Source organism: Amphiprion ocellaris, chromosome 9, assembly GCF_022539595.1.
Source record: "Amphiprion ocellaris isolate individual 3 ecotype Okinawa chromosome 9, ASM2253959v1, whole genome shotgun sequence".
NCBI lineage: Eukaryota > Metazoa > Chordata > Actinopteri > Pomacentridae > Amphiprion > Amphiprion ocellaris.
Window position 1 is genome coordinate 16032887 of NC_072774.1, and position 12736 is coordinate 16045622.

The 12736-nt window shown below is 40.7% G+C and overlaps 1 protein-coding gene across 1 annotated transcript; it reads right to left on the reverse strand.

The window, feature by feature from the left end:
• Positions 1 to 4017: 4017 nt before the first annotated feature.
• On the reverse strand, positions 4018 to 12055 carry LOC111573010 (cortexin-3). Its single transcript, XM_023276930.3, has 2 exons — positions 11753 to 12055; positions 4018 to 6112 (listed from the first exon to the last, which is right to left on the reverse strand). Exon 2 carries the CDS (start codon positions 6033 to 6035, stop codon positions 5784 to 5786), a length of 252 nt encoding a protein of 83 aa, XP_023132698.1. The 5' UTR covers positions 6036 to 6112; positions 11753 to 12055; the 3' UTR covers positions 4018 to 5783.
• Between the last annotated feature and the right edge of the window lie 681 nt (positions 12056 to 12736).

Here is a 12736-nt window from a genome sequence, read left to right on the forward strand (position 1 = left end):
TCTTGAGTGGTCACCGGTAATGACCGTCATTATACTGGCCAGCTCCCAGTAGCCAACAGCCAGACACAGTGGTGCAAAATACCGTCGCACTCAGCTCTCGGTTCCAAAACTCTTGAAATGTGTGCACAAAATGACTGCGTAGCATCGAGTGCTGGTATTTGATGTGCTGTGTTCCTGAGCAGCTGTCTTCCTCTGATGCGCTTTGAAGACTAAAACAGATTGCGGCTGACGTGACTCTGACAGACCAGCTCCAGATTTGAAACAAGACGAGCAGACAGGATCACATCTCCCCTGTTGTATCCTGCTCACACAGGCTGCCACTGCCTTTCCAAACTGATCACAAATTTTAGCCTCAAACGCACGTCATAGCCTGGATCCTTACTACGTTATAGAGCTCTGAAGGCTCACGTAGCCTGAAATCGCCTGCTAGGGCCCCGCAGGCTGTCCTGAAAACACCAGGAGTGACAGCAGCTCATCTGTCAGGACCCTGAGGCTCCGAACGACCTGCCGGAGGAGATCAGCTAATGTCTGTCCTCTTTAGAATGACCTGTTAGTATGCAGCCTCACCGTGATCTTCGCTTTTTTCCTCCCTTGTTTTGTGTATGTGGTAGACTGTTAAAAACACCCCCTTATGCAATCCAACAGCTTTAGAGCAATTAATTGCATTTTCAGTCTTGCACTTTTGCTGAGACTATCAGAGAGGTGTTACCTCAGCTCTGGTAATTTCTATTTTTAGTCGTGCTAGCAGCATGAAAGTGTCAGTCTGTCTGCCAGCCATTGAAATATATCAAAAACTACTGGATGGATTGCCATGAAATGTTGAGCAGACATTCATGTAACCCAGATGATGAATCCAACTGACTGTAGTGACGCCCAGACTTTTCCTGCTGTGCCACCATAAGGTTGACATTTGCAGTTTTGGATGACCTTTGTCAACAACAATGGCATGGATTGCTTGAAAATTTGGTGAAAATACTAATGTGCGCTCAGGACTGAACTGTGATTTTCATTTCCTCAACTTTCCACATTGTGCCGTCATCAGTCAGAATTTTAACAGTTTGGTTCATACCCTCCAGACTAATGATATGCTAATAGCCATAGATGCACTTTGTGTATTAGATACAGTTCATGGTTCTTATTAACTAATTTTAAACTCAGACAAATGTGAGTTTCTCATGATTTGATCCGGTGAACTCGCTCCACGCTGCCGCTCTTGTTAAAGCTAAGTCGCCTGCTGCTCCTTTTCAACTGTGAAGAGCTTCACCAGGAGAGCAAACAGCAGGAGTTTCAGACAAGTACATGATCCCTCACCGGCTTCCCACTGCATCCTTTTGTCGTAAGTCAGGACCCAAGCTGCAGGCAGGGCCATCAGATACACAGAGTTATAGTGCTGGAAATCTTTCTCTCGTTTTTGGATTGCACTATATCATTACAAGCTCCGATCACCTCTTTTTAGTGTGATCAAAGTGCCTTTCTCACATTGCTTCATGTTATACTGCAATACATTGTGCAGGCATTCATGATACTATGCCATGGTATTTTACCTGCTATCTGTCTTGCCTGCTCTGTCATCTGAATTATTTCATTCAGAGCTGCAACTAATGATTGCTTTCATGATCTATTAATGTCTCAGCTATCTTTATGATTAATTGATTAGTTGTTTAGTGCATAAAAGAGGGGAAAATGCCCATCACTGAGTTCAAGCTGAGGCTGTCAAAAATATTTGTTTTGTCTGAACCACATTCACTTTGTAGTGGAAAAAAACAGTGGAAAGCAGCAAACTCTCACATATAAAAAGCTGGAACCAGTAAATGTTTACATATTTACCTCATAACGGAATATCAAGCAAAATCCTAATATGGCTACCTTTTATAATGAGCAGTATATACAAAGATCAGTCACAACTACTAAACCACCTGTCTAGTATTGTGCAGTTTCCCCCCATGCTGCCAAAACGGCTGTAACCCAGTGGGGCACAGAACCTTGGGGAGAGTCCTGTGCTATCTGTTATCAGGACACTGGCAGGGGATTCTTATGGGTTTCAGGGCCGCTTTAGACTGGGATTGTTCCGGATGCTTCATCAGATTGGGATCATGGGAGTTTGGAGGCCGGATCAATATCTTGGGCTCTTCGTCGTGTTCCTCGAGTTGTTCCTGAGCAGTTTTCATGGTGAGCTGGGGTCCATTGTCCTGCTAGGGGAGGCTGCTGCCGTCAAGAAGAGCCGTTGCCATGAGCTGGTGTGTTTGAACTGAAACAGTCTTTAGGTAGGTGGTACATGTTAAAGTGACACGTACATGAATGCCTGCACCAAAGGTTTCCCAGCAGAGCATTGCGCTGTAACAAGATTGTCGATGCTGCTCACTTCATCTGTCAGTGGTTTTAATATTATGGCTAATCCATGTGTGAGAATATATGAACACGGTGATGCAAATACATGGCTAAAGGGCTCAGACCTCCAGCACTTTTGAAAAATTCTGGTGGGATCCTCTTTTCTTTGCTGCAAATGTTCCCTGGACCTTCACATGGAGAAACAGGCGACAGCTTATTTTAAAACTCACCAGCTCTTGAGAATAAAAGGAATCACTGCAAAATCAGTTATGCAATATCAATATTCTCTTCCTTATGTCCTCTTGCACAGCCACTCACATTCACAGGGGAACAATCCTTTCCAACCTGTTCAGAGACCATTAAATTAACTGGAGGCTGGATAGTGAAATGGGGCGTTTGGGAAGGGAATAGATTCGGCTTGAGGCGCCTGAGCGTGCACAGCAGAGAATGAAAATAATTCAATTATCAGTGGCTTTCTTTTAATATGAGTCATGTTGCATAAAGCATGACTGTGATATTGATCCTTAATAGCTCGTGTTCCTCGCCGCCGCTCCCACTTGCTATGTGTATTTAGATTTGATTATAATCTTTGTTTGGCATGTGCTAATGAGATTTCAGAGACATAAAATGAAGGCGTTCATTCCAGAATGATTTGTTTCTATTCTGGGTATCACTGGAAATGATCAAACTTTGAAGGCCCCCTGGGTGATACTGAAAAATATTTTTAGAGGTTTTAAGAGGACTGAAAACTTTAATACGTTTACTGTCAGGTGTCATTTTCAAGTGATGGATCCACTTTCTCCTCAGATGTTTCCTTCTTCCCAGTAATCTTCACTACTTACAGCTTCTTGCGTAACAAACTGGCTTCCTCCTGCTGCCAGTTTGCTTTGTGCGAGACTAGGAATCAGAGTGAACAAATGATGCATATTTAGTTCTGCCTTCATATTACCAGCCATTATCTGGCGAGCATGACATCCATATGACTATTTTGACTTTTTAAAATGAGCAAATTGTGAAAGGCTCCGGTAAAGGCGTAGGTTGTCTCTTACATAATAATCCAAAAAGCACAGACTGCACATTTCTCCTCAGTGGGATCAGCTCTCATTTAAAATTCTGATCCGCTTCAGCGCCCCCTGCTCTTCCTTGAATAAATAAATAAATAAAAAACCTGTGGATGCGTGATATCAGCAGAATTATTAAGTAACACAACACAAGACGCATATGTATTCATTCGCAAACAAAATCACAGAATGATCTCTCCTCGTCTTGCTTCAGTGTGAGAGATGATGCAGGTTTTTCAAGGAGGTGTGCAGCAGATGATTGCATATCAACATATTCAGCGCTGGTGTCAGGGGGAAGATTGTTATTCCGCGTGGCGTTCTGGAGGGTCTCGGCTCAAAGAGCAGCCTGGGCCTGGAGCCTGGAGACTACTGTGTTTGTGTGTGTAGCCAGACAAAGTGTCTGGGTTCACAGGAAACCAATCGAGACACCTGCCGGCCACCACTGCCAGCCGCTGATAAAATGGGGAAAAGAATGTATTGGGCCTCCGGCACATACGGCCGCTTCAAAAAGGGCAGGAGGGATTGGAAGAACGGTTTCCTCACACTTTTTTTTTTTTTGTCTTTACCACCTGCCACTTTTAACGCCTGGTGAATCAGCCTGCCGAAATAAAACACATTAAAAACGCAGTTGTGCGCTCTGATCATTTTTATTACAAAAGAACAAAAGAAAAAGAAAAAAAACCCGGCATCTTCAGGCGAAAAACAAATGGAAAACAAAAGGCTCCAGTACAGACAAGAAATAGCTGCTAGAGCAACTGACCAACAGCTACAACATCAGGATTAAAGCACTTCACCATTTATCATGCACGGAGAGAATACTCTGCAAAAAATACATGCGGGGAACAAAGAAAAAGAAAGAAAAGGAAAGAAAAAACCCAAAGCACACCACCTCAGCACAACATCGCAACATCTGTGTTAGGTAGGAAAAGGCCACAGCAGATCACAAGAACGTCACATGTCGTCAAAAGGGTCACAGTTCACTTGCTGCCCCAGCAGGAATGAGATCAGGGAACGTACTTTGTTATTTTTTTCAAATTTTCACCAGGTTGTATGACATCTCTGTGAAGTGCAAAGACACGGTCACTTTAGCAGTGTCTCCACTACCTACGATACTGTAAACAATCTACACTATAAGGCGCACAGTTGAAAAGTTGCCCAACAAAAGAGCCACAACATCAGTTCGTAAAGGGTTTGATGAGAAATTATCATCATCTTCATCATCAACACTCTGCAGATCTGGCATACCAACTGTCAATATACCAACTGCAGGCAGTAAAATGCTGTTTAAGTCTTTTTTTTTTTTTAAATGGGCACCACACAAAAACAGAAACTACATTTAAAGACAAAAGTATGAACCCATTTTCTTTCTTTTTTCTAAAACATCTATCTCGATATTTTTTTTTTCAAATTAGGCACACGGTACAGCACAGTAAACTTGTTTTTCTTCAATACCTCTTTAGTTTGTTGACATCTAAAGACGTGGACACCGAAGGTCCCTTCATGACTGAAAGGACAATTTATTTATTTTTTTTAAATCACACACACAGAAGAGTTACTCACCACTGGCATCTTGTCTGTTCAAACGGCTCCTAAAAATTAAAGGGAGGTTTTCCACCACAATGTCCCTCTATGTGATTATTAACCCTGCTTTATGACCTCTACACCAACCTTTTCATGGCCTTTTCTTCCTGTCCAGAGGGTAAGAACCATCAGAGAATATCTTACAAAGACATAAGGCATTAAATTCTCCTTTGCCTGACTCATATCACTCACACAAAGTCTTGTTCCTCTCACATCTGTCCACAAATTAAGACAAAATACACAAAAACAAAAGACTTCGACAACCTCACTCTGCAAATAGTTTTTTTTCACTTGAACTAGTTCAAATACTGATTGTCTACATTATCAATTAAAAAAACAAAAACAAGAACGTAAGTAAACATGAAAAGATGTAAACACTGTTATTATCCAACTGGATCTCAAAAGATACTCGACCCTGTGTGAGATGTGAGCGAAAACTTCCACACATGAGATGGAGGAGGTGTGAGGTAGTCCACAAGAGAACTGATGGCAGGGGAAGGGACTTATGGGTGAACCCTAATTGGCTCTGGTGCATCACCTGGACTGAGGGCCATGTTAGTTTGTGGTTCGGTCAATATTCTTAGTAGTAAAGTTCTGGTTGTCTTGTTAAAGAATTTTCTTTTGATTTGGCAGGGAGAAGCTGTTGAACTCTGGTTTGCGCTCATTTTTGACGACAACACGTCGTCCAATTTTTTTTCAGTCTTAGCTTTCAGAAGATTTTCTGAAAGCTGTTGTTTTCCTGGTGAATCGGCAGTCATTTGTTCCAAGCATCCAATCAGTCTGTTTAGAAGTTTTCTTGCTAATCTGCGTTCCTCAGACGATGCGGTAGTCAAATGTGTCTTTCTCAGTGTGGTCAGTCCAGTTGGATGAGGGCATACTGCGGTAGGGGTCCAGCAGGATGCGGAAACACCGCACAATGAGCAGGGCCAGGAAGATAAAGAGCAGCAGCACGAAGACGAAGGCGGCCTTCTGCTCCAGCGTCAGGTAGGAAGGCACGTGATGGCCACCACCTGACGAGGACAGCGTGCTGCTGAAGAGGCCCTCAGCCATCCTGGGCACATCCATGCTTGATCGTCTCGGCTCCAGCTCTTTGTCGGTTGCTTAAAGATTTTTGAGGGGAAGATGGGCTCAGTGGATAAGACCTGTGTGAAAATCCAAATATACGGATTATAGATCATGTCCTCTGCAGTTTGACATGTGAAACAGCAAATTAACATAATAATTTAAATTCTTAGATCTCATGATTTTATAGGGGTGACAGGAACCAAAAAAAGTGTCTCCACCCACAACAAAGTGGCGTCTAGATGAGTTTATTTTGGGAACTCTGGGCAAAAAGCCTGCTCCATGAGTAAAGTAGGCTCGAGGGACTCCTTTGGCCTTGACTTTCAGCAGCTCAGGGGGTTTGAAATGGCACTTTGGAGTTTCAGTGACACGACATTTGTTGGAGGCAATGCTGCTCTGGAGGTAGATATGTCACTGGCTTCATTAAGCTGCAGCGTATTATTCAGAAATTTCAAACCCGCCACAGATGAATCACATTCATATGAAACCAATCTGCTTCAGCAATTCAGATTCAGTGGAAACATTTATTTTAAGCATTGTCATGCATGAGGAGAAATGAATTTCTCCTCAGACAAGGTTACGTAAATGAAGCATGAATATAAATGGGTCTACAGCAGGCCAATGAAGGACGGATTACCAAACAGACAAAGTGTGCAGCTGCTACAGGGGCCCAGAACTGTAGGGGCCCAGAAAAGTGTGTCAACTGGTTTGGTCTAATTCACCTGGCATTTTAATTAGGAATACAAATCACAAAAGTTTAATATCGGCCTTCATGTGGGTCCTGCTATGTTACCTAAGCTTGAGGCTCTGTGACAAAGAATATATAGATGGTTCTGTCAAGGTGCAAAGGAGAAGAATGGTAATATTCTGCGTTTTGTTTTTTGTCAGTAATAGCCAAAAATGACAACAAATTTCTACTATTAACAAGCACACTCTCTGCATATCTTATTACCTCAATCCCACATATCCAATCCTAATGCTGTAATTATTCACTAAAGCTGTGATGATCCAAAGAACTCTGGAGATTTTCTCTGGAGATCTTGTTGGGTTCTTGAACTTATGCTTCACAGCTCACTTTAGAGAAAAGGTTGCTCACGGAACCTCTAATCTCAAAAGGTGTTCCTGGAAGAATTTTGTGTAGTTCTCACTAACACCTGCATTTACATATGCATGTTTTATTAATTTTATCTTTAAAACCTACTTGTATTTTCTATATTGCAATATTTCAACAGGTATTTTTTTTAAATAATAGAATATAGAACATATTTCACAGTAATTTTGGTTGACAAATTGACATGTATTATAATGCCTTATTTTAATCAGATTTTTTAAAAATCTCAGTATTTACAGAACCTATTTGTATTCTGCTGTTGCTGCTGCTGTGGCAGAGATTGTCTTTTTAAAAACACAATAAATCATTATTTGAAGTGTAGCAGAGGTCAGGATAATTATTAATCAATTAAAAAGCATACTGAGAAATAATTTTTTGGTTACAGTTTTTTGGCTTAAATCATGGTGCTCCTTTGAAAAATATTCAAGATATTAAGGCAAGTTTTAGAGACTGGTTTTGTCTATTTGGAATGTTTTGTGACCTTCTGCCAACAGATTTGTGTACAAATGACTGTCAATGCCAAGGTCTCCATTAGTGACAATGGAAAACAAGTAACTTCATTTTATTTAAAAACATCTACAATATAGTTTTGAATTCTTTCTTATGTTTGGGGATAAAAAACCCAAACACCATATGAAGAACCTTTCAGTGGGATACGAAGGTTCTTCCACTGTGATGATGCTGAGGAACCTTAAAAAGTTCCTCGAGGCTCTTCTGTTTCTAAGAGTGCACAGCTAAAACAGTTTTCAACAAATGCACTATTTCCTGAGTAAAGTTTCCTAAAAATCTCAGGGACCAACAACTTTAGGAAATCAGCTTTTTTATAAAAATGACACTATATATGTGAGGTAACCTTAAATTGTAACATCTTCAGCAGTAACAAGCGGGCCTGGCACTGACTACAAGCTAGAAAATATTGAGAGATGAACTAATAGATTGTGGCTTTTGAACCATACATGTGATTTGTTGACAAAAAAAACCCCCAACTATCTATGCTTTCCCCTTGGCCCAACTGGTCGAGGCAGATGGCTGCCCTCCCTGATCCTGGTTCTGCCACAGGTTTCTTTTTTAGAAAAGCATTTTTCCCCCCACTGTCCCAAAACTGCTGCTCAGAGTGAATCTCTATAATATAATATGATAAGGCCTTGACCTTTCAGTTCAGGTCACACCACTTTACATTTAGATTTATGCTAAGTTGATTCATTTAAGTAAAAAAATGTTTGGAGTTCAATTAATTAGATTAAATTAACATTAAATTACAGCAGACTAGGCAGCTAATGTTGAATTAGTATATAACTTGATATACTGTTGTAGTGTTTCACAATTATACAAGTTTAGAACAACAGAAATCAGGGGGTAAATTTAACTCCCCCAACAGTTGCCCTACAGGCGGTTGGGTTAAATTGTTCATCAAATTCAGTTACTTAATCAAAACAAACAAAAAATATGACTCTTTCTTCCTCCACCAAAATAGGATTGCAGCTGTGTGAATCATTTGTCTCACACTAAAAGGATAATACAATGATGAATATGGAGGAGAAGACAGTTGGGTTTTCTGTTCTATAGGAGGTAAATTAATCAATTCCAAAACAGTCAACAGTGCCGCTCATCGTTTGATGCTGTTTCTCCTGCAGAGCAAACTCTCACTGTGAGTTATTTCTGCAAACTAGTCTCAGAATTTGTCTTTTTCTTTACACCACAGGAGGGCTACAGACAAAATCATTTATTTAGATCTTGGATATGAGAGTGCTCAGACATCTAAAGCGGTTTTTCAACTGACACAATGTTTTTTTGTGCATTTTTTTTCATATCCATTTAACTTGCTTAATTATCATATTGTGAGGACATAGTGATACAAGTAGAACAAAAACCTATCAGAGCAAGCAACATGAAGAGTCAGATGCAGCTGGAGGTTCTAAAATCTTTTAGCTTTTGACTTCTTAAAATAAGTGTTGCAAACAGTTCAACCAAAGCTTCTTGTTTTATTTGATGAATTTTTGAAAAGGTCTGGAATACTGGAGAATAGAGGAATATCTGAGAAATTAATACAATTCCAGGTTCTGCTTTCCAATCTTGTTATTCCTGTCATAAACCTTGCTATTAACATTTATGGAGGGTTCTGATCGATAAGTTGCACAGTAAAACAAATGATCTAGAAATTCAGAGTGGTGTACACACCCAAACGCCTCATGGAGCTGCCTGTTGCTTTAGAAAAAATGTGCATAAATATGATTATGGTGGATACAGGAGGTTGAAGTAGTTCTGTAAAATTACAATGCACATAACCATGAAAATTTAGGTAATTTTATCATTTTCCCTTATTTTTGCTTTCTAATTGGCTGACTTCTTGGTGACTCCACTGTAGTTGTGCTCTTTGTCGTTTTGTTGGTAAGTAAAAAGAAAGACAGCCACATCGAGATCCAGGTCACACAATCTCAGCTCAGCTTCTCTGAAAAACTTCTTGCCTCTTTGGCTCCGCCCTGCTATTTTCACATCAATCAGATTATTAGCAGGTTATCAATTTGCCTCTCAGAAATGTTTGCATAAGCCAAACTCCAATCTTTTTTGGGTTGTGTCCTCTGGTTATGCTTCTGTAAGCGTAAAGAGCTGTCACAGAGACTGACAATCATTGGGAGGAGTGCTGAATATGTTATAAGACGACTCGAAGTGACAAGACAGGCAGAAGAGCTGTCTCTTTCTGCCTAAAAGGAAAAAAAATATCTGTTGGCAACTCTCGGGAGGGAGACAGAGAGGGAGAGCAGCCTTCAGCCCTGCCTGGCTGATCAGCAGCCTGTAATCCATCACACTTAAAACTCAAAAATGATATTTCACAGCAGTGATTCATTGCCCTCACTGTGAAAAATGATAAGGAGCAGGACTGTTTTTCTTTGTCTGCTGGTTTTTCCGTCAGCGTTTACTGTCAACTCATAATCTCATCGTCGTGCCCTCCAGTGACACAGTGAGGTTACAGAGTATTAGCAGTTTAGGCCAGAAACCACTGTGCTATTTGTTACAAGGTTATGTAATGCACTTCAAAGAATCCCAACATTTACATCATCAGCAGCTCTAAGACTAAGCGCTCAGAGTTTGGAGCTTTTCTTGACAGCTTTTCATAGAAATACACTAAACATTTAAGCTTCCAGTGACAACTTCAGGAAGAGCTTCTCATTTCAAAAGGAGATGTTAGGGGGAAAAAAGTCACATTATCTATTTATGTCCTTTGCTCATCAGCGGCTACATTTCAGGTAAAATAATTACTTCTGTAGGCCAGAAATAGCCTTCAGATGACGGAGATTAAAAAAAAGCAGGTCTGACTTTAGAAACTATCTAAAAGCAGAAGTTATTTTTGTTCAAGTAAACGGCATCAGTGACAGTCGATGTGGTGAGGAGAGGAGATAAAACTGTTTCAGGTACGGAGATTAAAATTGACAAGGAAGCGAGTGTGTCAAGGATATTGAGTCATTTAGAAATGAAGGCAGTTGTGTTGAAATGCTGATGGAACCATCAGGCTGTGTGTGTGGTGTGAATATGACTAATGGGGAATTCAAATAGCATTAGAGCAGATAAAATTAAATGGTTAAGGGAAATCGTTGGGCTTCATTTTGCAACATGTCAGTCATTTCACAGTATAAAATGGCATATATTATTAAATTACTGCAAAAAATGACTGCGGAATGACAGTTAATGATTTGCATAATGTAGAAATGCAGTATAATACAACATTTAACTGAAAAGGTTGTCATTAAATATATGTCAAAATGTATATTTTAAATATACTTTTATTGTTTTCTATTTATTTTAATCCCTCTATGTGATTTTTTTTTCAACTCTTAATATTTGCATTGGTGCATTTCATTATAAATACCCTGCAGTCTATATATGTGACAAATAAACCTTTGAAGCAAATACATGCAAATTATTTAATACCAAAGTCAATAAAACTGCAAGATTTTGAAAATTAGAATAAAATGCAACTATTTTACCCTTATATGTCTGTAGCAATTCACAATGAAACTAGAATTTCGCATAAATTAATCTACAAGGCCTATTTTTAAATTTAAATTGCAAGCAAAAGAGGAAAACATTCTAGCTGAGATGCTGATGTGACTCCATCCAAGAACACATGCTAAAAATGTGTATGAAGTAAATGTAGACATGCAAGACAGTGTTGGTATGATGAGTCCTAATACTGATTTTTTTTTTTTTTTTTTGCCTGATACATCCAAATGCAAGTGTGATCAAAGGTAGACACACCCGCAGACTGATCGCAGGAATGCACAACGACACTTCAGTATAAAATCATGATCCGCCATTAAAATGAACCTATAACCTCCATGCTCATTCCATCTAAAACTGCCCCTGTTGTTTCACTCAACTGTCAGTTTGCCTGCAGCCTGTTTGAGCCACAGCTGGACTCCTTCTCTGCACACGTGGATGCATCAAAAACGCGTCCAGATTCCATCGTTTTTCTTCGCCCCCGGTGCGTCTCACATCTTTTCCAAGCCCCCCGCAAAATTAAAAACCAAACCCAGAAACCGGGCGCATTTTAAAACCGTGGATGTGGTCGTGTGAGCCGCAGGTGAAAGTGACCGAGTCTGTAAACACTAACCTGTTGTTATCAGAGGGGAGCTCGGGGATCTCCGTCAGCGGCAGGTCTCCATTCCGCTGGATCCGACGGTTCTTGTTTTCAGCCTCTTGGACCGATTAAAAAAAACACAGCGAACAGACGCGTCCTTGCAGAACGCACAGCTCCTCAGTTCATGACAGGAAAAAAAAGCCTCGCAGTGCTGATTTCTTCTTCTGTCTTTGCTGACTGAGCCGGCACAGACCTCACCCTCTGCTGCTCGCTTGTGTTTTTTTCCCTCCTTGTCCTGACGCGCCGCTCATCCCCGCAGTCACACAGGCAGGGATGTAGTGGTACCCCGTCGCTACTGGCAACCTGTTGCCATAGCAATCCTCCAGGTAGGCTGTGTAATGCGAGCGGATGAGGGGTAAGGTGTGGCCCTCATATAACATCTACTAACTGAGCTATTTTAGCAAACATGACACAAAAACATGAATCACGGCCAAATTCAGCAATAAGATCAAAGTGATTATCTCACAAGGACCTCAAGTCATAGGTTGGGCTATTAAAAAAAAAAAAAAAAAAAACATCATCAAGTGACCTTATTGGTATTTTAGTGTTCTCATATTGCAGCTTCATTTGAATTTTGTCATTGTCATGGTACTAAAAGAGAAGAATATTTAGCAAAAATGTCCTAAATAAAACAGACTTTCCCAGACTTGCTCTGGTTGGTTGTGGGCAGCAACTCTTTAGAGATCAAGGTGTGATGGACATCTAAAGTAGAGAACATTGGTAGTGTTTTATTTTTTTCTTGGTGGAGTCTTTCCCATCTCACCCTGACAGACACAAATCCCCTCAGAGACTCCGGAGGACGTGACAGTCCATGAAGGGGTCAGAGAGCGACAGTGCAGAGCAGTTTGGGGAGCATCTGGGTTACATAATGTCCTCAGGCGCCTGTCAGCATCCAACCGCTGTGCTGCATCTCCACCTGGTGGAGCCCAGCGAGGACTGCAGGTGGAGGCACATTCA

What these genes read in the sequence shown, in the direction of transcription:
- LOC111573010 (XM_023276930.3), bottom strand. Translation starts at nt 6,035, where the DNA reads ATGGATGTGCCCAGGATGGCTGAGGGCCTCTTCAGCAGCACGCTGTCC.